Below are 27007 nucleotides of genomic sequence, written 5' to 3' on the forward strand. Positions count from 1 at the left end.
TATCCTCTGCTCCATATGTATCTGGAGCCAAAGATCCCTCCAGTTTTCAGAAGCAGCATGGCTGATTGTATTCCTAAATCACAGTCAGTGTATGTATTTATTTCTTTATATTGGTGTTGAAAGTGATTACATTCAAAATAAATTGGGAGAGGAAATTATGCAAATCCCAACTCAAACTCACAAATCAATTAAATTTCTTCCCTGAGACTAGTTCCTATATTCCAGAGTTTCTAGAATTTAAAAACAATAGTAGGTTTAAATATGGATATGTTCAAAGCTTGGTATGAAAGTACCTAGTATCTTGACACCTACATACTCCTTCTCATACATATATACAAGCAAAGTATATATACAAAGTATATACAATGTATATACAAAGTATACAAAGTATACATATACAAAGTATAGCATATCCTTGTATGCTATACTTTAAAAATCAATCAACATTGTTAATATTGAATTTGAAACTTAAATTTATGTAGCTAACTATATATTTAAGTAATCAGTGTCTGAGGCATCTGATTGGGATTTTTAATGTATTTCCATTCAGAATAATTATGTTAATTAAAATATGCATTATCAGCTTGTATATGTTTCACAGATTAGGTGGCACCATACAGTATTCACATTTCATACAAGAATTCCAACTAGTTTCAGATGTTAATATGGTATCCATAGACTTGATCAAGAAATACAAATTCCTTAATAATAGAGTAATAAATTGCACCCTCATTTCTTATATAGTTCAGGCTGGCATCAAACTGATAGTCTTCTTATTTCAGCCTCCCAAACATATGTAGTATGGGGCTCTGACTTTATGCTTGTACAAAGTATGACCAGTCTTCAGCTGAACGCTAAGATGATTAAATTTTACCCTGTCATCTATTGGGTCCTAATAAATTTCACAATGAATAACTCTATGAAATATAAGAATACTTCCTGCTAACACTTTATTTGGAAGACATAGACAGAACATTAAGCACTGATGATTAAATTGTTGAATCATATGAAATTTCTCTCAAGCCACGCCTTAGTTTTAACTAAGTCATTTGAAATGGAGTAAGAACACTGAACCATAAGCTCTCAACACATGCCTTTCAACTAGGAGATGACAATAGCACAGGGAATCACTGTAACAGCAAATTCATAGATTCCGTTACTGTTATATCAGCTATTTCCATCATCTTCTGGCCAAGACACAGAATTCAGTAGGAATGGCAATGCAAAGCAGTCTTCCCGTGGTGCTGTACACAGACAAGAATCACCACACATAATAGTAAGGACAGAAAAACTGCTTAGTCACATAAATTCGTGAGCCACAGGAAAGGAAAGTTGGGATAGCATCTTTATTTTTACCTACAACCAAGGAAAACACAATTATTCCCTTTCATTTTGTATAAGTTTTGGGTTTTGTGGCCAGATTGCTGGGGTTTAAGTTTTAGATTTGTTTTCCTCAATTGCTCTGATTCCAAGTAGCATCTGTTCCTGTTTTCATGTGTGTCAATACACACCATAGTGAATTACTGTGGAAAGTAAATTCATTTATATAACCATATATATATATGTATATGTATATGTATATGTATATGTATATGTATATGTATATATGTATACACACACATATATATGTATATATATACACACACACATATATATATATACACATACACACACTCACACACACACACACACATATATATATATAATTTGCACTTGAGAAAAAGCTTCACAGGTAGTTAATGATGAATGAATGTTAATGAATACTCTCTCTTATCTTGTGACCTGCAGCGTTTAGGTTATCTACACCTAAAACCTTTGTTTTTCCAAAGTACTGTAGAATGTCTTTCCAAGACTATAAAGTTACACAATTGTAATGAGAGAAAAATGCTAAACCCCTAACATAATACATTTTGATATATCCAAATCAATTCATATCTTTAAAAACATTAAATAAGTAAAAAAATGTATTTAGTAAAATACCTAGGATTTATTCACATTATGTTTATACATAAAATAATGAGTTTGCTTGGGAGGGATCCTGGAATTGTAAAAGGAAGAATAAAACATGAGGTATAGCTTCAGGATGAGTTTGAGTTGTGGTTAAATATGGTGTAAAGTAGAAACTAAAGTCCTTCATGATTTTACACAGAAAGAATAGTTATTTATTTTGCACCAAAAAATTCCAGATAATTGAAACAGAGAGAAAACAGTTGATGGGACTAGAAATGTTCCCCTCTATAAAGCAGAGGTAGCAATGCATAATGTAGTTTTATTATAGAAAGTTTTCAACTCTGGTTCAAAGTTAGGGAAATAGTTTAGAAGTAAATTCAGGCTAATACATAAAGTCTTTCTCATATAGGATGACCATGCCATCCTAGGCAATTGTTAGTAACAAGAAGCATAGATTTTCTGTTTCCTTTCTGTGAGCCATGTCAGTTTTCACATTTGTTCTCATAAAACTTTCAGTCCTTTGAGATATGTACAGTTCAGCTTCACAGTACAGTAAAGAAACAGGGCTAAAACTAGAACAAAATGCATGCAAATATCCAGACAAAAGTAAGAGGAACAAGAATCAAGCTCAGACAATCCCATTTTAGAGAGCAAACTCTCATGTATTCTATTAAAATTTTCTCTCTCCTAGGCAGATTGTTTTTCATGGCACTAGAAGAATCAAGCCTAGAGGGAGAAAGGCCAATTATAGGCTGAGATTAAAAGCATGGCGCCAGTAAAAACCAAAACCAAAGGAAGATGCAGTGTAAATCATGAAGGGAAGATTGGCAGGCATTGAACGGATGGTAAAAGGAGCGGACAAGTTAGAGACCAAGGAATAGTACCATGTGGTGGATAAATGGTCACTCCACAAAGTGATGGGACTAAAATAATTCTCTGGACAATAGTTGGAAAATAAAGTCTCTTTTCAATGACACTGAAGACCTGTCCACATTGACAAAAATATATAGGCAGCATGCATTATCACCCCCATGGTCTATGACTTCCTGAGAAAATAATAAATTTCATTTTTTAGAGATGCAAATATAAACTCTAATCATCCAAGAATTGCCATTTGATATATTGCTCTGAAAGACAGCTATTTCAAAGAAATCTCTTAACAAATAATTTTTTTCAAAATCATAAATTATGGTAGTGTTGATTTCTCTATGGGACAACCAAGGTAAATACATGATAACAGAGTCAATCCGTCCATCCATCTGTCTGTCTTTCTGTGTGTGTCACTGCTTTTCTACCTATTTGGGTATCTATATACTATTATAACAGTAGATAAAAAGGAGATTGTGAACATATTTCTTCCTTTTGGGACCAAGTTTCTAAGTAACCCTAGTCTGAAAATTCTTAAATTTTCTTAAAATTTAGGCATGGTAGATCAGAATACAAACAAATTATGATAATTAAATAGTTTATCCAAGAGCTTACTCTGCATGTTGTCATGTTACAGCTAACTTAATTTATATATATATATATATATATATATATATATATATATATATATATATGCATAGTCACTAAACTACCATGCACTTTTAACAAGTGGAGATATGTGCTGTCCTGGATACAAGCACATAGAGAGACCAAGCTTATTCATCCATAATAGAACTTTTCAACATACTTTGAGCAGCCGTATTCATAGGATCAGGAAGGTTGGGGTAGAAGTACTGGTACAGACTATTCTGAATGGAGTGGAAGGCCTAAGAGCAGAGGAAGTAAACTGCAAAGGATTTTGATATCATGTTAGGACACACAGCAGATATAGAATTTAGTATAGCTTCTGATATTACTGGGAAAACAGGATTGAGTAGTCAGTGAAGTTACTACGGGAACTTGAGCTCTGTGCTAACTTAATAAATGTTTCCGCTTAAGGACTGTGATCTGATAGTGAGTTATAAAAATAACTTGTATTAGCAAAGTAAGAAAAAAACTGGGACAGGAATTAGTATGTTTAAATATCTATTTCCTGTTTCATGGTCTCATAAATATTGTTACATTTCTATAACTTACACTGAGTTTATCTATAACCATCTACAAGCCCAAACTTAAAACTATGTATTAAGAAATTAGTAAGTAGCCAGAACATATATTGCAGGTGAGAAAAATCTGGGAATCATCTTGTCATCTCGTTAAATTTGACTGAATGTATAACATATGCTTGAGTCCCTGTCCTGACAGCCTCTCACTATTTATACTGTCAAGCCCCACAGTTGAAGCATTGTTGTTCTTTATTTGAGAACTGCCATAGCTATTTAACTACATAACTCAGTTCTGGCCTGTTTCAAGTCTATTACACTGTCAGTATCCAGCATGACGTTATAATGTACACACCATGCTAGAGACCTGTGCACTCAGCATCTGATTGCTTCTGCTAGCACCCAGAATCCTCTGTTTATAGCACTCTCATGCCTGTGATCTTGATATGTTCTTGACTCTCCAGTTCCATATGTCACACCCCATTTCTCATGATATTCCAGGGTTGATTGTCTTTCTTGAGCAAACACTTAATTCCACTCCTTTCACTCAAAATACAGTTTGTTTATTCTCCTTGAAATACTCCTTGTTTTTTGAAAGGACAAATTTGTGTCTCATTTGAAAACAGTATTGATGGTCAAATTATGCCTCTTATAAGAGAACATACCCAGACACTAGAGGCAAGGCAATAACCTCTGACATGATTCCTTGGTCATACATATAACTGCCTCAGATTATTTTGTTTATTACTATTTTTGAGAAAAGGTCTATGTAGTCCAGGCTAAACTGAAACCTGTTCATTAATTAATTAGCCCAGGCATGCCTCAAACTCTTGCCTCAGGTGTCAAAATGCTAAGAACAGAAGAGTGTGCTACCATGTCTGGTTTGTTTATTTTTAACTTGTCATTATATTAATGTTTGTTTCTCATTGAAGTCTATGATCTTTGTGATAAGGGATTCATTTAACTGTATTCTGTACGATTTAAACAGATTATAGCATACTGCAATATATAAATATCGGATTATTGACTGCCTAGCTAATTTGCTTAGCAATTCATCAAGCAAAACAAAACATAAAGAGAAGACAAAAACAATTTATAAAGTATTCAAATCGGTAAACTATTAAATACGGATGTAGAGAAGATTGTTTAATACTCTAATACACACATTCTCACACACACAAAGACTAGGGCTAAGTATTATCCTTAATACTTGTGATGCCATGGGATCCACGAGTCCCAGTATAAAAAAAAATGAAATGAATTGAAATAACAAAATAAAATAAGAGATGAGGGTGAGGTGGAGGGGGGATGAAAGGAGAAGAAAGGGGAAATAAGGAAAGGGAAGGAAGGGAAGGAAGAGTTCAGGCACTTAGTTCACTATCTTAAAAACAGAGATAAGCAAATCAGGGAGATAAAAACAGAGATAAAAACGGGGAGGAATGTTTGTTGTCAAGGACAGTAGAGATTTAGCTCCAAAATGTCAGAAAAGAGGCTAGAGTCCCTTTGATATATGCCAAAATTGTCCACAACTGTCATAGCTGAAGTGACATAAAGAGAGAGAGCACTGACTTTTCAATTTGGATATAGTCCCTTAGTATCAACAAAATAAACAATTAAAAATATATCATAGAACATTACTTAGTCCAGATGAGGAGTTAGAAATCATGAGTGAGAAGGGTCCTGTTTTTTATTTAAATATTATAGATATTCTTGATCTTATTTTTCTTTAGTTTTTTTTTTCATTATGTGTTGGCCAAGGGGCTATATATACATGAGTGCAGGTGTGGACAGTGACCATAGGTGTCAGATTCTCAGGAGTTTGAGATAGAAAGCTTTGTGATCCGCCTGACATTGTTGCTGGGAATTTAACTGAGGTGTCTGGGAAGAGCAGACATGGCCATCTTCCTAGTCTCAGCTCTCCTTCTTTTTTACTAGAAAATTTTACATATAGTGATTTCTAGTGTGTCCAGCCTTTACTCTCGTTTAAAGATGAGACTTAGGCTGCACAGGCTTAATTCTGCCTCTCTATATGATGACATGCAAATTCAACATCCTTGTAATCTTACCACAGTTTCAGCCTTAATATCATGTCACACCCCATTACAGAATATGTCACTGATGGCAAGAGTCCCAGGATCTTAAAGGATTTAAGTACATTCTTTACTGCAGAGAAGAACCCTGTTCTTAAAATTACAGAATGACTTGGGAGTTTTATGCATTCAAAACAAGCTCCTGCTGTGTTTGTCCACTGCTTTTCCTTTTGAAATTTCACACAGACAATGACAAGTCAGTGCACATTACCTCCCTGGAAAGAAAGATCAGTGTCTTTGAAAGTCTACTCTAAATCTGGGAACCAAGGTTTATGCTCATACCTACAATGATGTGCACAGAATCCTTGGGGAAAAGATGATTAAACACTAAACTCTCTGGATAGGAAAGGAAAACAGAAATGATTTTTAGCCCAAAGTAGAAAGGGAGTAGTTTGCAAAGTGAAGTATTTCCAGATGAAATGGTCGTACACTCATTCTGGAACTGAAGCTTGCTATTTAAAAGGCTGTATTCCAGTTAAGGGGAGAAAGTACTCTGTAATATATAACTGTGAGTTGTTCAGGCATCATCAATATTGTTTGCTTCCAAACAGCTTGTGCGTTGTTTTATTTTGGTCCTGGAAACTCACATCAGAGCCTTGTACATGCAAGACAAATTTTCCACTACTGAATTACAATCCGAGCCACTGATTTCTTGAGACAAGCTCATTAGGTAACCTAGGGGAAGGCAGGGAGAGCTCATAAATGTATGATCTTTCTATGTCTAACTCTCAAATGCTTTTTGTGAACGGAAGCATACACAAATATTGTAGGTTCCAAATCAGTTGCATTTTTGCATCAGACAAACTGATTTGTCTGTTTTTATGAAGAATTTGGGCATTCACTATTTTTTTCTGGCATTGAAGAGAAACTTCCCTTAAGAACACACATCCTCCGGTCTTGTCGGACATAGGTGGGAGAGGAGGTCCTTGGTCCAGTGAAGGCTGGATGCCCCACTGTGGGGGAATTCCAGGGTGGGGTCGAGGGTGGGAAGGTGGGAGTGGGTGGGTTGGTGGGGGCACACCCTCACAGAAGCAGGAGGAGGGAAGATGGGGTAAGGGGTGCCTGGGGAGGGAAATGGGGAAAGAGAATAACATCTGAAATGTAAATAAATAAAATATCCAATAAAAAAAAAACAGAAAAAAAAAACAACCCACCCTCCATCTGTTCAGTGAACCTCCTTAGTATTTGTCAACAGATCATCACATTTGCCGCTGCCCATGTTACCTTTGCAGCATTGATTTCCCCACAAATCACCACGTTTAAATAGTTAAATATAACTAATACAACCCTTGAGTTAAGGTTAAGGTAGTCTGGCATTACTCTCCCACTGTGTGAATTCAGGCAAAAACCAAGTCAATCACTTCTATAGTCTCAAACTCATGACATTAAAGTCAATGCTTTGGATTCGGCCATAGCAACTGGATATCTGGGACATATTTGGCACCTTTGTCTCACTCTTTGAGTTACCCTACTGAAGATTTGTTATCAAGGTGGTGATTTAAGTGAAACCAAGGATTTCTTAGGGTCTAGATTGTTCTGTATGTTACAACACAATCATGCCATATTTTCTATTCATGAAGAGACTAGAACTTCTCAGCACATGCATACATTATAACTAGAGTTTTATCAGTGACTTCAAACCAGATCAAAGTCTTGCACTCAAGTAGGCCCACTACTATTCTAAGAGAAAAGAAATAGCCAAAGGGCTACAAGACACAACAATGCTTGCATTCTTTAGACATAAAATCTAAATATAGTCTTTGTACTTAAAAAAACAAGATCCACATAAGCAAAATTAGAACATTATGGAACACAATTATCCAAAGACTCACTAAAATATGAATGGTGTCTGGAATTCAGTTCAACTTTTGCAGTCATTAATAAGCAAATAAGTTTGGGTCAGGATGTGTGTCCACAAGTTTAAGCTGCTATCTGTGCATGGTATACATTTGGATGCTTCAGTGCATTTGCTGTGTCTAACAAGTATTCTCTTGAAAACCATATCCATATTTCTACTCACTTCACTGAGCGCAAGTCTCAGCTTGCAGCATGTGCACAACACAGGACAGTTGATAGATACCTCACCCCACTTCTATAAATATATCTGTCACAGGAAGACTAACTTGCTGGAAACAGACTTTGAGCAAGGTGTCACTGGGAAGCCCAAGGGAATTGGATGATGGGATAGAAAGCTACATTTGAGGCTGCTTGTGCTTTCCACTGTAGATTCAGAGTATCCATGTCTCCAAACACATTTTCAACTGAATAATAGTTTCTATGCAGAACTTGCCCTTGCTGTCTCCTCAGCCCAAACAGCAGTTAACTTATTTGTCTTTTAAGTTATTAATACGTTCAACTTTTCCTTTACTCCATACTAGGTTTCCATGTATTTTTTTTTAAATGTCTATTGAAACGAACAATATATCTTGAACCTAAAGGCATTCTCTCACATATTTTAATATATGAATCTGCAATTCTAAGTAAATATTAGTAATTAGAAATAGACACATGCTTTCTGGGGGAATTTATACATGGAATGCATGATATATTTGTTAACATGAAAGACATACATTGAAAATAAAACAATTATTATGCTACATTTTTATTTTTGCATACCTAAGTATGTATCCGGAGGTAAAGAGAATACACTTCTCATTATATCCCCAGATGGGTATAATAGTTTGAGATTACATACAAATAGATTCCACTATTTCAATTGTAAATTGTCTTAAGCTGATTTTAAACATAGGAGTTAATCCTAAATTCTTAGGGTACAATGAATTAATGGATACATAAAGGTTATAGTTGTCAGAAAGAAGCATTTACTTTCACTAATGTATTACACTTTCATTAGTAAATAGTGGTGGTTATAAATTAAAAATCAAAAGCTCAGAGAGTCAGTAAGCGAATAGCTGCAGAAGCAAGTGTGGGAGCTTGGGGACTCCTCAAGATTTCACTGCAGTTCATTCATTTAGAAGACTTAAACTGTAGACCATAGTTGGCAAGGTTTATTATACAGTATTTTGGTTTTGCCTTAAGAGCATGCCTTATCTTGTGTTCCCCAGGTCCAGAGATCCTAGCTTTCTTCTTGGCTTGGCATAACCTTCACTGCTATTGACTTTTATCTTACTATACATTTTTTCTTTAAAGTAATAGGTGTTATATTTAAATATGTACCAGCAAAAGCTTGAGGTGGCAGTCTTTATATAGGTCTTTATATAGAGGATCCAATTCATTAGCTTTTGTGTAGAACTTCAAAATGATTGGGAGAAGGAGCTACCTTCTAAAATAGAATGTTGTCTCATGGGTCATATTTTATGTAAACATCATGAGAACTGACTAAAACCACCACAGGTGGTACGTCTCAACATACAAGCTTTGTCTCGACCACTAAGAGAGTAAGGAATGGAGAAGGGCACAGAGAAGATAGGTTTCGATCTTAGAATGCGTGATTACGTATGAATATGTGACCTGAACCCTTGATAAATCAAAATTATATTGGCTGATAATATTCTCAGCTTAGTTGATTAATACTGTTAAATCTTTGTGAATCAATGTTGGAGAAATTTATTTTTAAATACTAATGTTCCACTCAGTGAAATCAAAAGGGAATTTCCATATGATTCAAAGCAAGAAGGAATTCCTCCATTCTGTATTCCCCCTCATTAAATACTTGCAAGGGCTTACTGTGTTTTCAAAGCAACCACAGGCATCTTTTCCATAGTACCTAACTAGTGATCTTTGCTGTACTTCAGGCATGAACTTCTTGAGGAAGCTCGTAGGAAAGGATTACCCTTTGCCCAGTGGGATGGGCCAACTGTGGTTGCATGGCTGGAGGTAAGCAAAACCTAAGTCAATCGTTGGTAATCTGGTTGTTTACAGACAGGTAAAGAGTGATTTCTGAGACCCCAGCTTCAGTGTCCTACAACTTCCCATAAAGGAAACACGTGTATGTCACTTGTCAGCAGTGAGAGAGGACTGATTATTTTTGTGTTGGAACAGAAAAACCTATGCAGTGGTGCAAAGAGAAGTGTACCCACATATGGTCTGCTTTGTGTATATTAGCATAGGAGAATAAATAATTACTGACATGATTTAGAGGTTTTGAGAAAATATCAACACCTGTCCATCACCTCTCATCAATAAGAAACAAACATACAAACACTTCTTCTCACGCTGAAATAAATACTGATGAACTATCTAATATGCTCTTTCTTAGAGTATAATTTATTTCAAAAATGACTATCTATTGTCTAAGTTTAGACATCTATGAATAAGCAGAAGACTATGTATCATCCTCTGTCTAAATCACTTGAGCTTTCATGTTACTTTATGACTATTAAATAGATTTGTTAATCAATTAATTAAATTTAGTTTGATATAACAAGAACAGCATTTAGTGTTTCCTCTACAATACAATGCTATAGATAATAGGGCAATATTTGACCTGCGTGGAGGACAGCTTTCTAACAGCGACGAGGGGCATGTTGGACCTCAGGTTGGGTCCAGGTAGCACATCAATAGTATTGCTTGACATTTGAATTCAGTTTTCCATTCACAGCCCCTAGCATACCTGATGTCAAAGGACACCATTGAGGTTTGTCCTGCCTCCAAGAAATAGCATACACTGAAATAATCGAGGGTTGTAAAATCACTTATTGTTATTATTATATTAAATTCAGACCTAAGTAAATAGCCAGTGAAGTTAAACTAAAGCTTACTTTGCCTTAAAACTCTTCTCTTAGATAGGTAGATATAAAAATATGCTTTTTAGATATTTTTCTTGGACTGACTGAAATAAACCTGTGTTTTTCCTTTTGTTATATTTGTTAAAAGCAATCAATTACTGAAGTTACTACTAGACAAACAGTTTAAGAGATCTTACGTCAACAAAGGTATTTCTTGTGCAGATGCTATTCCGATAAAATGAGCTATGTTTTGACAGAGACTTGGATGCTATTTTAGTAATGGATGAGCAAATCCTTCAGAAAAAAAATAATAAAACAGATTTACTGACACTAAGGTGCTGAGAAATGACAGCCAGTGGAGCCAGAGCTAATTAAACCTATCCTGGGTGCAGAAATTGCTCAAATGCATTTCCTAATGTGACTCAAATGACAAATGGAATAAGTGAAGAGAACAGACATGCTGAGCCTCTGAATGTGTGCCCATAACTCTTGGGCTCCTTTCCTGCATCCTTGTGTGGACAGTCTATAAAAAAATGTAGACTGGGAGGAAGTCTACTGCTTTCTACATAAGTTATCTACATCAAAACTCTATACTGTCTCATCACAGATGACACATGTAAAAATTAATAGATAATATTTATGTAGTATTAACCAGAGTGGAAATTCAAGCATCTTAGAAGACAACTAGGAAATTACTAGGGAACAGTGAAGGAATATGATACTGAGTTATCTTGAAAAGTTTGTCTCTATGAAGCAAGAAAGATGGCTGATCATCTGTCACCTCTAGTGTCCTTGTCAATAGAAGGCTGATCCCTGTGTGCCTCCTCTTCTGGAACACAGCATGGATTATATAATTCTTATACTACATCTTTATATCCTGTGTTCGATTTTAGCCACGACCCAAGCCACATTGATTCAGATTTGTGATTCTGTTCATTGTCACTTTCCCACTATAGACTTATTATTTTATAAGCTATATAGAAAGAAAGGATGTCTGTATTAGTTATCTACCATTGCATAATAAATTATCCTCAAACATGAAGATACTATCTCACTAGTTTGATGGGTCAGATGTAAGTATTTGAGTAGAAAATTTGGTTTGGCTAAAGTTTATGCTTTGGTCAAAATCACAAGGCAAGCAATAATGGACCCTGTCTCAATCCATGACAGACAAACTGTCTCTGCACCCAGAATTTAAAAGGAGAATTATAATGTAATTATTAAACACGATCCAAGCCACTTACCCACTGGAATTTATAGACACCTGTTCTTTACATTATGTGTAGGAGAAATTTCATGCCTGTCCAGTTTAGCAATAAAGCCATAATGTTTCAATTTCAAATGAAGGCCTACCTAAATGTTGTTTGGAGCATATACTCAGCGTCATTATGTATCTCTCTCTCTAGACAAAAAAATAAAATAAAATTTATCTCAGGGAGTTGTAGACAGCAAATAAATTTCCATTATCAAAGATAACCTTGAACACCTTGAGAATGCAAAGGACACAAAATAATGTGTTAGTTTTCCAGTTGGTGTGAAAAAAAAAAAACAATAAGTAACGAAAGCAACTAAAGAAAGGAAGTTTTGGCTCAGCTTTTGATGGTGCAACTAGCATATGGAATGACAGGCAGGTGAGCGGGGTTAGAGGGGGCATAGGTATAAAGGCAGGACTGTGAATCAGGTGATCCAATGCATCCTCAATCAAGAAAAAGAGAACGCTGATGTTCAACTTGCCTTCTGATTTTTATTTATTCTCAAATTCCCATCATTGGGTTTTTATACCTACATACATCATCATCATCATCGTCATCATCATTATTATTATCATTATTATTATTATTATTCAGTTATACCCCTTTCTGGGAAGTTCGTCACAGACATTCCCGGAGGAGTGTTTCACAGGTGATTCTGACACCCAATTAAGTTGTAACGAAGATTTAACCATCACACATAAACACCACCGTTATTCTAAACTCTGTATTCTTTTTTCCCAATACAACAGCTCTGGCTGGGCATGCCTGCCTGGTACGTGGCAGCATGTAGAGCCAACGTGAAGAGTGGCGCCATCATGTCAGCATTATCGGACACTGAAATCCAAAGGGAGATTGGAATCAGCAACCCTCTGCATCGCTTGAAGCTCAGACTAGCCATCCAGGAGATGGTTTCCCTCACCAGCCCTTCGGCTCCTCCGACATCACGCACTGTGAGTCAATGTGCGCCCCTCCTTCCCCTGATGCTGACCACCCAGCAGTCTAACCGCACAGAGCAAAATGTGACAAGGCACATTTCAATGTCAGCATGAATTATTTTAAAGAGATGCGGCTAACTCCTCATTAACCTCACTGCTACTTTCAATCGGTTTTCAATTGAGGAGCTCCGATTCCTATCAGACTTGAAAGCTGCAACCAAGACAGACTTTGGTGCTAGAATTTAGATGATTGCTTAGATTTTCCTCCCTAGCTAAAAGACCCCAAAGCTTGCTGTTTCTCAGAATCTCCTTTTCTTTTTAATCCGGCAACTTCTTGGGATTACCCTAAAGCATCACAGGTTTCTGAAGATGCTTTGCTTAATTTATTAGTGACAGGAAATTTTCATGCCTAAGACCATCATATATGATTTTTTTTATAAATACAAATTGGATTCCTCTTCTTCAAGATGTGTCCCCCATTTATAAATCCCTTTTATGGTTGTATCCATAACATAGAATGAAAAAAGAATATTACTAAAAATACAGGCATTCATAAGGACACAGTCATCGAGAAATAATAGTCTCAAATGTTTTATTCCACTATCGAGTAACTTTTTGCTCATAAATGTATGGTATCTAGTGTGAACTAGATTTCTCCACCCCCACATCTTAAACAATGTAAGAACATGTGAGAGAGTAAAATAGAATTGATGGGGAAAAGGGGAATTGCTTTATTGCAGCTTTGAGGCACAGAACTGACTCCATTGTATCTTTAAGATGGCCTTATGTAATCCTAAAGAATTCGATGCAAGTCTATCACATTTACACCACCTTTCCCCTTCCCCCAGTGTACTAGATTCTAAAGCCAGAAACTCATGGTAAGATTTTAAAGACCTGTATATTTCTTGTTTAATTACATATCAGTTACTTTAGTACAGCGTAAGACATATATATGTGATTTCTACCTACAGTGTTACATCAAATAGATAAAAGTATACTCCACTAATGTATTCCAGATAAAAAGTAATTTACAATACACTAATGGGAATATAAGAGGTCGTAAAAATAGTTATTACTGTAAGCCACATTCGGATCTGAAGACTTTCCTGAGTATTTACAGTTGAGAAAGAAAGCATTGCAACTGGTTTATAGAGAGTGATCGTTTCCCACAAGTAAATACAATAAAGAAACATTTTTATAAATTCAAATCCGGCAAAAATTAGAGACTTCAAACTTCTGACTTCCAGTTTTAAAAAATTTCAGTTGCAAAAGCAAATCCCTTTCTTAGTGGAAAAAGTTTTTTGTTTGTTTGTTTCTTTTGTTTTTTGCTTTTCTTCCAGTTGTTATCCCCCTCCCTGTCCACTCTCAAACAGTTCCTCATCCCATTCCTCATACCCCATCTCCAAGAGGATATCCCCACACCCCTACACCCCACTAGACCTCCTCACTCTCTGGGGCCTCAAGTCTCGAGGGTTAGGTACATCTCTCACTGAGGCCAAACGAGGCAGTCCTCTGCTGTATATGTGTTGGGGGCCTCATATCAGCTGGTGTATGCTGCCAAGTTGGTGGCTCAGTATATGAGAAATCTTGGGGGTCCAGGTTAATTGAGACTGTCCTTTTAAAGCACATTTAACCCTTCCCAGGTTTACACAGAAGCAAGTTAAATTACAGATCAAAGATAAAAGTACATTAAGTTATTTAAAAAAGCAGACAAAATGGAGAATTCTTACAATATTCAGAAGTTACCTGGAGTTGCTATTCAAAGAATTTTGTTGTTGTTGTTGTATTTGCTGCTGTTCCTTAAAGATTCTTTCCACCCCCAGGAACAAAAGGCCTCCTCAACACACCTTTCCATTATTAACCTACGCATGTACCTTAAAAAAAAGTTCTATTAAATAACCTAAAATCTAGCTTTGTTATCTACCATGCAGTGACTTTTGTGTACCTTTAAGGGTCTTTTTAAAATCATCTCATTTCTTGTCTCATCTTTGAATAGACTAAACAATAATAATGTCAATGCTTGCCACAGGTCTTAAATTATCATCAGGTACATAGTAATTATTCTAAATATTCATCTAAAGAATCATCATCGCAGCTTTGAGTAATCTTTGAATGGGTAAAGTTCTTGACATTTGAGCTTTAGGATAACAATTTCAAGACTCAGACCCATGTCAAAAGCTGGGAGAGTTCGTTGGCCTGTCTTTAAGCCTGGTACTGGGAAGCAGAGATTCAAAGTGGAAGAGGGAGACTAGTTAAACCTCTAATTTCCTAGTTCAAGCGAACATGCCTCAGTGAGATGGGACACCATCAAGGAGGCCTAATTATGTTCTTAATTTGGACATCATTTTATCAAACATTCTTCTTAGTTATACAGAAGATATTAACTATATATGGCTCTTTCACCTGCTTGTTGTGTCTCTCGTGGGGGGGTTGGCAGTCATGATAGGTCCCTTTTTGTGAGTGTGCCACAGCCTCAGTAATGTCGTCAGGCCTTGAGGCCTTTGCTTGAGCTGGATCCCACTTTGGGGCTGTTACTGGACCTCCTTTTCCTCAGGCTCCTCTCCATTTCCATCCCTGTAATTCTTTCAGACAGGAACAATAATGGATCAGAGTTTTGACTGTGGGATGGCAATCCCCCTCCCTCACGTGATGCCCTCTTTTTCTGCCAGAGATGGGCTCTACAAGTTCCCTCTTCCCACTATAGGGCATTTCATCTAAGGTCCCTCCTTAGCATCCTGAGATCTCTCACCACACAGGTCTTCGGTACATTCTGGAGGGTCCCCACACAACCTCCTACCTCCCAACGTTGCCTGTTTCCACTGTTTCTGCTGGGCCTCAGGGCTTCAGTCCTTTCCCCACCACCACCCAATGCCAGATCATGTTCCCTCTTCACCACCTGTCCCCTTTCGCACCTAGGTCCCTCTCTCTCTCCTTCCCCCTTTGTGATTGCTTTCTTCTCCCTCCCAAGTGGAACTGAGGAAGCATCCTCACTTGGACCCTACAGCTTGTTGACCTTTTTGAGTTTTGTGGACTGTTTTATGGATATTCTGTACCTTTGGGCTAATATACACTTATTAGTAAGTATATACTATGCATGTCCTTTTGGGTCTGAGTTATCTGACTCAGAATGATATTTTCTAGTTCCATCCATTTGCTGGCAAAACTCAGGATGTCCTCATTCTTAAAAGCTGAGTAGTATTCCATTGTGTAAACAAACCACATTTTCTGTATCCATTCTTCTGTTGTGAGACATCTGGGTTGTTTCCAGCTTCTGGCTATCACAAACAAGGGCACTATGAACATACTAGAACACATGCCCCTATGTCATGGTGGAGCATCTTTTGGGTATATTCCCAAGAATGGTATTGCTGGGTTTTCATGTAGATCTATTTCTAATTTTCTAAGGAACCTCCAGATTGATTTCCAGAGTGATTGTACCAGTTTGCAATCCCACTAGCAATGGAAGAGTGTTCCTCTTTGTCCACATCCTTGCCAACATGTGTTGTCACCTAAAGTTTTGATCTTAGCCATTCTGATTGGAGTATAACTCCTAGGGTAGACCATATGTGTATATACTAGCATGGTCACCTGTATGCCCACACACATGCACAACTTTAAGATTAGAGTTCTAGAAGAATTAAATTGTAACTTTTAAGTTACTTTACTTTGTAGTTTACTTATAAAGTGAACAGTGCTTCAAAATGATCCAGATGTTAACACATTTTACTCTGAGCAAGACATGTTGTAAGAACATTCTGGCAGGACTACACAGAGAAACCCTGTCTCGAAAAAAAAAAAACATTCTGAGGTCTGGCTTTGACTTGACACTCAGAAAACTAATTACGTCTCCTGATTAACTTTCATGTGTTATTCTTTAAGTCAATGTGATGTTTATTTTAATGTCATAACTCTTTCCAGGATGATTTAATTAGGTAGGGACCAGAATTCTTAACATCCTTTAGGATTTTTTTCCTCCCAAGTCTCACTTAATAATACTCTGTAAGTATTCTTCCATCTTCATTTAAAAGAAAGGAGCAAGCCATGGGAAACAAAGTTTAAGGAGGCACTCAGTATTAGGTGTCAAACTTATATTTCCATAACTTTGAAAATGATTACTTCCTTAAGTCTAGCCCCATAATATTATCTTTCCCTCCTTATTCTAGTCTGCCCTTGTGTTATGATTTAAACTTTTGCTATTTTTTCCATTGTGAAGTATATAATTTCAGTTCTGCTTAAGACACTGAGAACCTAACATTCAAAGGTATTTTGACATCATTTTGGGAAATTATTGAAAAGTGACAATACAGGAATCTAACCTTCCAACACTGTAGTTAGTAATGCACTTGTGACCTCATTAATTACCTGCTAGATGATGCTGGCTGCCAAGAAGGCTGTTAATTTTTGTTCCATGGATCACATATATTTTGGTATTAAGCATAAACTGCTTTGATGGTAAGCTTCTCAGAGAGCCACGGATTCTTTGATGTTTTTCCTTATACTTGTCCAAAATACTCTTGGTATATTCTTTACCCTTGTTTTCAATGTCCAAGAGTCTTTTGGTTATTCATAACTTCCTAGATAAGATGTTCTGCTCCTTTCTACAGTCTTGGATCTCTAAGTGACGTACACTCAGATGAGAATTGAGTCCTCTATAGTGGGAGAGAGAAGAAAGTAAATTGATTAATTTGATTGCTGGATGTAGGCTTGATTATTAAGTAAGACCTTAAACCATAGCTATTCTGGAATGGTAGTACATATATTTAATCTCAGCTCTAAGGAGACAGAGTTTGAGGTCAACCTAGAATACCTAATGAGTTCCCAGGCCAAGAAAGAATATAGAACAAGACACTGCAAACAAACAAACAAACAAACAAACAAAATTTCCAAAACAAACAACAATAACTGTATAGAAGATACATTTTGGGTTCATTCGCAGTGTTATAAGGCAAGAAATGTTCTTCAAGCTCAAAGCATTGTGGGCTGAAGAAATGGTTTAATGCTTAAATGTGCTTATGGTATAGTAGTGAGTTTATGAATTATGATGCAAGCAATCAGGTAACAAGCCAAGCATCCGATGCATGTTTGTAAACTCACAATGGAGTGAGCAGAGAGAAAATAATCATTGGAACTTGATGGCTTCCAGTCTTGCAAAGAAGGCTCAAGCTTCATGTTCAGGAAAAGAGCATGCCCCAACATGAAAGGACAGGAAGGGATAGAGGAAGATTTCCAGCACCTTCTTCTGAGCTTTGCAGATATAGACAGGTGTTCCCACCTGCACAGACACTGAAAATATGTGCATATAACACACCCACTCACACTCTGTCTCCTACACATGCACACAAAAATATCAATAAAAGCACATTTTAAGAAGAAACCTTCACATGAAATGCAACTTCTGAACATGCTACTTCTGGAAGTATGACAATCACATTTTCGCACATTTTCCTGGAATTATGTTCATTTTGTAAGAACAGATAAAAATACAGCGCTAGTTTCTAGAATCTTACCAATCCCAGAATACTTTGCATGTTCACCAGTGCAGAACTTCAGTAAGACAAAAAATTGATTAAGGCCCTCATAGAAACGTAAGATCATCACTATTTGGAATCAGAATCAATAGAGGAGCTGCACAATTCAGTGTTAATGAGACTTTTGATGACAGAGTAGCTCTAAATGTGTTTCATAAGTGGGTGATTTTATTTTATAGGAAAAATTAGCTTAGTATAAATTCTGAAGCTGTAAAGTAGGGTAATTTTGTGTATAGATATAATGTCTAGCCTCTGTAGATTTTCTGACTTATTAGAATTATGAATCTTCACTGATTCACTGATACATAATTTTGTGAGATTTCTCTTATATAAAATAATACTTATTTTATTTTCTATATCATTATTTGAAATTATATCAAAATGCATTATTATTTTTATGAAGAAATTTAAACATTGTATTAGGTAAATTACAGAGAATTCCAGGAGTAACATAATATTTTGTCATCGCATTTGCTGCTCCTCTGAAAACAAGGAAGTAGGAAGTTTCATGACTTGGAGAACTTTGCATACAGATTCACTAGAAAAATGATTGTGAAATTTGATGTGAAGTGGTTTCCAATAGAAGGAACCTTAAATCCTATCATGATCCCTACATTCATAAGTAGATTTTCGATTCAAATTATTGATTGTATTGTATAGAGAGAGCTAATGCTGAAGATTATTTTGTTAGAAAAGAAAGGAGAGACTTCCTAAAAGGATAGTCCATTGTAGAAAAAGAATTTCAATCTATTCTGTTTCCCGCCATAGTATGGGTATGACTGGGGAAAGGTCTTACCTCACATGAACAAGAAAAACATATTACAATGGCATCCTTGTTACCTTTCTGTTCCTGAAAAAAGCAAGTTAGAGAAGAAAGAATTGACTCTGTCCTAGAATTGTAGAGAGACCCAGGCCATCATGGTGGACAAGAAATGGCAGCAAGCAGGGAAACACAGTGGTAGAAACCAAAAGCCTACCAGCTGTGTCAATAGTCAGGAAGCACATGTGCACAGAATTGGATCCTGCCTGTAAAGCCTCAAGACAAGGCCACCATGGTGACTCAGTTGTCCACTGAGGTTTTACTTCCTTAAGTTTCCACAACCTTCCTAAACACTGTCACCATTTAGAGATTGAGTCTTCAAACACTTGTACCCATGGAAGACATTTCCCATTCAAACCATGACAGATGGTACTGAGATACCTCTGAAGAAGGAAATGAATTTGTTAGTATTGGTGAGGCTAAGAAATACCTTTTACTAAATGAACAGTATCTAGAAAAAAATGTTTCAGTTCTTTTTCTTCTCCATGAATGCAAGGAAGGGCACTTATTGAATTTAAGAACCCACTCGGTAAAGCTGATTTTGTATTTCAAATGGTTTAGGTTTATAGTTTTTCTGTGACAGTCAATTTACCATTTCTTAGGACACTGTTGAATAAAAATATGGGAATGAAATTTTCTTGATAACTACCTGGTATACTGAGTCATCGTGTTAGAAGACAAAGTTGTTTGCTTTACAAAATTGAACCAGATGGTCACATTCTTTTAGAATGTGAAGTTTTAATTTTTATTATTTTTTTATTATTTTTTTTTGTTTGCTAACATTTTTTTTAATTTCTTTTTTTTTGAACATGAAATGCTTTTTTATAGCATGTTTTACAAGGGGAGGGGGTAAGAGGGGCCAGGTGGTGAAAAAGTACAAAATCTTCTTGGCCTGTGCCTTGAAACATGTCATGGTCTATACGGTACACTGCCTTGAATTATGATCTACCTGCTGTTCTTCAGAAGATATGGTACACTGCTTGAGTTATGGTCTCCCTGCTATTCTTAAGAAGATATGGTACTCTGCTTTGAGTCTATCTGCAGTTGCTAAGCAGGATCTTGCAGTTGCCAAGCTTCAGAGGACATTGTGCAGGTGGGGAAAGGTAGGGGGTGAGGGTAAGGGCGAGGTATCTGGCTTCTGGTATCTCCCCCTTCTCTGTTTAGTTAGAGAAGGCGTCTTATGATCAATCCCAACTATGTGAATTTTGAATTTGGATGTCTAATTATGGGGGGTCTTAAACAAGTTCATAACCCCAAAACACTGATGTGAGACGAGTCACATCGATGGTCGAAGGCTTTAGGCTGTCGATGATGGGCAACGTCAAGGGACTCTGATGTGGGTGAAAGGAGGGTGAGAGCCCTGTCTTAGGCCATGTAGGCTGCACCCACTCCCAGCACCACGCACTCCTTTTCGGCTGCATTGGGTGGGCCCCTGGGAAGTGGACCTACAATAATCCCGTCATTGGGCTAACTCACAGCCATCCTAGTCTCTTGTAAATGTTCAAGTTACCAACCATTTGTCAGTTTGGGGTGTAATATTGTCATAAAGGAAGGCTCCCCAATGTTAGTGGCCATATCAATGGCGGCCTTGGTTTAGGAAAAAGCCAATTTTTGTTGTGGTGATCAAGAGGCCAAGCTCTCTAGCAAGAGAAATGAGGGCAAAGCCAGGCATACCAGGAACCCTTCTGGAGGGCGTGGAAGTCTAGGGGTCGACTGTAGGGGGAGGCAGGGGAACTGGCAGCTGTGTCAGTCTCCTGCAGAATCACTTCTGGATCCTCTTCAATTTTCAGCTGATGGTAATGAACTTCAACCGTCTTCTTGATGGCAGCATCAACCTGGTTCCGTGGACGACAGGTCGCGGGCGACGATCTCTCTCTCTCGCTCAATCTTGATGTCGTGCGCACATCCTCTCAATGAGGGTCCATCCGGAGGGGTCCGTGCCTCGAGCCCCACATCTGGGTGCCACTTGACCCGACCAGCGGGTCCTAGTTATTCGTGGGGGCGAGGAGGACTGCAATCTGCTATTCTTCAGAAGATATGGTACACTGCTTGAGTTATGGTCTCCCTGCTATTCTTCAGATGATATGGTACACTGCTTTGAGTCTATCTGCAGTTGCCAAGCAGGATCTTGCAGTTGCCAAGCTTCAGGGGACCTTGTGCAGGTGGGAAAAGGTAGGGGGTGAAGGTAAGGGCGAGGATCCTGGCTTCTGACCCATCTGGATTAGAACTTCTGACAGCAGGCATCACGGGTAATTCATTTTTATCTGGAAAGAAAAAAGAAGGGGATTCTCAGGGAGATTTCTCTTCCCTGGATGTAAATTGTTATTCATCGTATTTATGGTTGGGTCTGGCTTTGTGAGAGTATCTATTTTTTTCATTAATATTTGTGATAGCCAGTTAGCTGTGCCTTCTGTGGTATTGGACAGGCATATCAGTCCTCGGCTCCATAAGGGAACTGGGTCTGGGGCATTCCCTTTACGGGTATGAGGGCCCTTCCCCATATCTGTGGCAAAGTTTTGTTGGTCTTGGTGGTGCCCAAAGGTCACCAACATGGTCAGCAAGAGATTTGCCATGAGCTTTCAGCTTTAGAGAGAGAAAAGTGAACAAGACTTGATGGAGAGTTTTTCAGGGGGACTCCTTCTGAGGGAGTTCCCCCCTCTTTTGTTTTTAAAGCCAATTTTTCAGAGTTCTTGTAAAATCAGGGCAAAAGCGCCAACAGTTGCTCCTTCCACACTCAGAGTCATGAAGACCTTATTTAAGGATATATAAATCTATATTAATAATCCTTTGTCAAAGGACTTTTATAGCACCACTGACAATTAATCAGACTATGTGATATATCGATTAGAAATAGCTTTATCTACTTTTTGTGAGATTACCTCTCTTTTGTCAATTAACTGTTGAGGAAGTTAGGGTTTACCTGTCTCTTGAGAATATTGAACAGAGATTTAAATTCTTTTGTGGAGAGCTTAAAATAGGATCTTAGCCAATTTGCAACTCCTAGAAACTTTTGAAATTAATTTAAAATAAGTAAACTCCCTTTTTTTTAAATCCTCTATCTGTGTGGGTTTTTTATTGGATATTATACGTATTTACCTTTCAATGTTATCTCCTTTCTCATTCTCCCCCAAAATCCCTTATCCCATACCCCCTCCTCCTAATTTTTGTGATGGTGTGCTCCAAACATCCTCCCAGTCCCATCTCCCTGCTCTCGAATTCCCACACAGTAGGGGATCCAAACTTTCGAGGACCTTGGCCCTCTACTTTCACTGAAGTCTAACAAGGTCACCCTCAATTCCCTATACAGGTGCGTGAGTCCCTCCCTTTGTGCTCTCTGGCTGGCGGTTTAGACTTTGGGAGTTCTGGTTGAAACTTTTGATACTCCTTCTAGAAAGGACCAACACATTCATACTTTGGTCTTCTTTCTTCTACATGAATTTTTTGTGGTCTATATGTAGATTCTTAGAAATTGTGAACTTTTGGGCTAATATCCACTTATCAGTGAGTGCATACCATGTATGTTCTTTTGAGATTGGGTCATCTCACTCAAGATATTTTCCAGCTCCATCCATTTGCCTAGGAATTTTGTGAACTGATTGTTTTTAATAGCTGAATAGTACTCCATTGTATAAATGTACCACATTTTCTGCATCCATTCTTCTGTCGAAGGGCATCTGGGTTCTTTCCAACTTCTGGCTATTATAAATAAGGCTGCTATGAACATGGTGGAGCATGTGTCCCTGTTGTATGTTGAAACTTCTTTTGGGTATATGCCCAGGAGTGGTATAGCTGGGTCCCCAGGTAACACTATGTTCAATTTTCTGAGAAACTGCCAGACTGCCTTCCATAGTGGTTGTACCAGTTTACAATCCCACCAACAGTGGAGGAGTGTTCCTCTTTCTCCACATCCTCGCCAACATGTACTGTCACCTGTGTTTTTGATCTTAGCCATTCTGACTGGTGTGAGGTGGAATCTTTCTCGAATGGTTGAGAAGCCTAAAGAAGTGTTCAGCATCACTAGTCATCAGGGAAATGCAAATAGAATGTGAAGTTTTAACATGGCAATTTGAGATTCAGATTTGAAGAATTATTACAAAAATGAGTATCATAGCATGTCACTATCCAATTAGTCCATTGAGTAAAAATAAAGGGGGCTTTCAGCTAACTTCTTATGATACGTGTGTAGATAAGAATTAATATGTTGTGTGCAATGCTGTTAACTGACAGAGGTGCCTCCTTTCTCTCTACCCCGGTTCCCCTCCATGGATGACATTATTTCCTTTGGGCTCCTCATTAGCCTTCAGGCAATGTCTGGGTGACCCATGAAGAAATGGAAAATCTGGCAGCTCCAGCAAAAACGGTTAGTCTTCAAATCTACCTTGAATCTGAACTAAATTATTTTGCTGTTGGGGGGGTGAGAGAGAGAGGGAGGGAAAGAAATTTATTTACTATAAAGCAAAAGATGGGATGTGTTTATGTAGTTAAACACAAGGATAACTGATGTTTTGTTTATATATTTTAATTTGTTTGACAATTTAAAATGAAACAACATTAGATTACCATTGCTTTACATCCTAAGGGTCTGTGTGTTGTTATACACAAAGAGTAATAAATAATTTAGTAAAATTTAGAAACACTGAAATGCTGGTAGTCAGTACCTCTTAGAACTGGGAATGGTCAAAGGAATATGGTTACTAATTTATTTTTAACCAGATGTAGAAAAGCTTACATTGAATCTTCACTTTTAATGTGATAGTGTAGGTCGTTGGGCTATACCATCCTACATGTAGCCTTCTATAAAAAAATAAAAATTATTGAAGTGTTGTCTTTATTTGGTTTTACAAACACAGTTTTAAATTACTTTGAGGACTCTAGCCACCAGCTTTAAAAATGTTATTTTTTGCAGTTGTTCGTAATTGGAAGGATCAAATTTGGGCACAGCATGTATTTTACCGCTCGCCATTTCATTATAAACTAATGGAATGCTGTAAAATTATCAATGCAAAGTCACATCCCAAATTGCATTTTTAGCAGCATACTTTCTTCTGTTTTCTTGTTTGGCTGTTGCTGGGTGTGTCTATTGAAAAACTTTGACAGAAGATACAGCTATTTTCTTCACTTCATTCATTTCTAATCTGTACTGTAACCTTTCTAAATTATATATTGAAATACATAATTATAAGTCTATACTAAATTAGAAAATGTATAGCAATTTATAAATGACCAGTTCAAATTTTTCAAAACTCATAACCTCCCGTATGTTTTATGTATATTTAGATTAGAATTGATTAAAACTCTATTGTGTGCTCTTTATCTGGGAAATTGAATGGGTATAATATGCATTTCTGCTTATGTCAAGATAATTAACATATTATGTTAAAATTATCCTTCTAGTAGAATTTGAAATTAATTTATGTTTACCTGCTTTATTAATCACTTCCTGCTGCTAACCCAGAAAGAATCTGAGGAGGGAAGCTGGGCCCAGGTAGGACACTCAAATGCTTTAAGACATAGTTAACTATTCACATATAAATCGGGAAACAATTGTAGGTCATAATAGTTGAAATAATCACTTATCTTAGTAATAAGACTGATCATATTTAAATTAATATTTTGCCTAATATTATAGGTACATCTTTATGTACCATATGTTATAACTAAGATGATTATCATTTCATAATTGGTGTATATAGCAGGGTAATTTTCTTTCTTCCTACGAAGATGGATCTCTAACTTCAATTTCTCTGTAATATATATAACTGTGATATGTAATCATTCAAGTTGAATCTCAGGAGAAATTTTACAAAGACTTTTTTGGTGTCCCATAGGCTTTACGGTATGATGTGTAGTATTTGGGTGTGGGTCTGAGAGTGACAGGTTTTAACACAGCAAGGGTAAGGTAGGATCAACCCCAATTAGTAAACTGATCACGAGAGACAGAAATGTATAATAAATAACCTTGTGTGTGCAAAAGAAAAAGTACACATTTTCTTCAGCATTCTATAAGTTGGATAACTGGGAAAATAAACTGAGAAAATAAATAAAATCTGGTTCCTTTATAAGAATCTTTATTTGAACATGCTATGCTGTATAATCAATTTTAAAACTAAACATAAATTTCATAATTTAAAAAACCATTCAGACTTTTTCTATATTTACATACTATAATTAGGACCATGGATTCATAGCACACTAAGTAGATAACTCTCTCAAATTAATATCCTTTAATTAATAATAAGTATTTTAAATTGGTATCCTTAAAATCAATTATCCTTTTATAAATATTGGGTTTCATAAGGATGATTGACATGACATTTATTTTACTTGTTGTGAATACTATTTGGCTAGATCAGTTCTTACATTATAAAAGAGAATTAGTTTATCTGTCTTAGTTTTTTATCATGTCTGATTTATACACATAATCTAAATCTCTGGTTAAGGATTCTTCCAGGGACCTAATGGAATGCTGGATATACACTCTTCTTAAAAGCATAATTCTGACACTGACTCAAGTGTCAGCATGCTGGCTTTCACACTCACTGTTTGTTCTTTGTTAGTTTACAGAGGTTTTTGTTTCACATTAGACTTTGCTCTGACACAGGAGCATTGGCAATAGAACCATTGATGAGAGAGAAACGGCACAGTACTTTAAAATAAAATTAAAACAAAACAAAACAAAACAGAACAATTCTACCAACACAGAAATGGAATCTTTACGCTTAAAACCCATACCATACTTCTAGCTATATTTTTTTCTATTAACAAGACACATATTTAGACAAGACTTATGATTTTAAAATATGCAATTGAGTTAATTATTTTATTGACAAATATTTTCAGAAATTATGCAGTTTGTTTTCTGCTAAAGAAAATAAAACACATGTAGTTTAAATATTTTCTCTTCGTTGTTAATACGTAGCATCATATCATAGGAACAGCACTTTACTTATAATAATTGCTGACATCTTCCATTTACCATCTCATTTTATTGGTTAAGAAACTTGACTGCTATAAAACAATTCCAGTGTCCGGTTTTTCTACAGACCCTGGCATATGGAGATATGAACCATGAGTGGATTGGAAATGAATGGCTTCCCAGCCTGGGTTTACCTCAATACAGAAGTTACTTTATGGAATGCTTGGTTGATGCAAGAATGTTAGATCACCTCACAAAAAAGGATCTTCGTGTCCATTTAAAAATGGTGGATAGTTTTCATCGGTAGGTTTGTCTCAAAGAATAATGAAAATAAAACCATAAACAATATTCAGCCCTCTCTCTCTCTCTCTCTCTCTCTCTCTCTCACACACACACACACACACACACACACACACACACAAATAGAACAGTAGAAAGACAATGTTTGCTGTTCACAATGTTTGTGGAATCTCTTTGCCACAAGTGTTCAGACATACCACTGAAAAGTTTTCTAATGGAAAGTTATATTTATGATATATCCCTGAACTTGCTTTAAAAATCAATGTAAGAATCAGTCTTTTGAAGATTAGCTTCTTGAGTTCTTTATATATTTTGCATATTAGCTCTCTATCAGATGTGAGGTTAGTGAAGATTTTTTTTCCCAATCTGTAGATTACCAATTTGTCCTATTGACTATTATATCCTTTGCCTTTACAGAAGCTTTCCAGTTTCATGAGGTCCTGTTGATCAATTTTTTATCTTAGAGCCTGAGCCATTGGAGTTCTGTTTAAGAAATC

The 27007-nt window shown here is 36.7% G+C and overlaps 1 protein-coding gene across 17 annotated transcripts in view; it reads left to right on the plus strand.

Moving 5' to 3' along the window:
- The window catches only part of Ppfia2 (PTPRF interacting protein alpha 2), a 428942-nt gene that overhangs the window by 380205 nt on the left and 21730 nt on the right, over positions 1-27007 (plus strand). For 9 of the 17 annotated variants that reach the window (XM_028754574.1, XM_028754577.1, XM_028754579.1 and 6 more), the window contains 5 exons: positions 9826-9907; positions 12761-12961; positions 23592-23654; positions 24750-24779; positions 26320-26513. In XM_028754574.1, coding sequence (XP_028610407.1) covers positions 9826-9907; positions 12761-12961; positions 23592-23654; positions 24750-24779; positions 26320-26513 — 570 coding nt within the window. The remainder of the gene's footprint in view (positions 1-9825; positions 9908-12760; positions 12962-23591; positions 23655-24749; positions 24780-26319; positions 26514-27007) is intronic. The other 8 variants (XM_028754576.1, XM_028754590.1, XM_028754585.1 and 5 more) reach the window with 4 other exon arrangements.

The sequence above is a fragment of the Grammomys surdaster genome, unplaced genomic scaffold (assembly GCF_004785775.1).
Source record: "Grammomys surdaster isolate TR1022 unplaced genomic scaffold, NIH_TR_1.0 126028, whole genome shotgun sequence".
NCBI classification, from domain to species: domain Eukaryota; kingdom Metazoa; phylum Chordata; class Mammalia; order Rodentia; family Muridae; genus Grammomys; species Grammomys surdaster.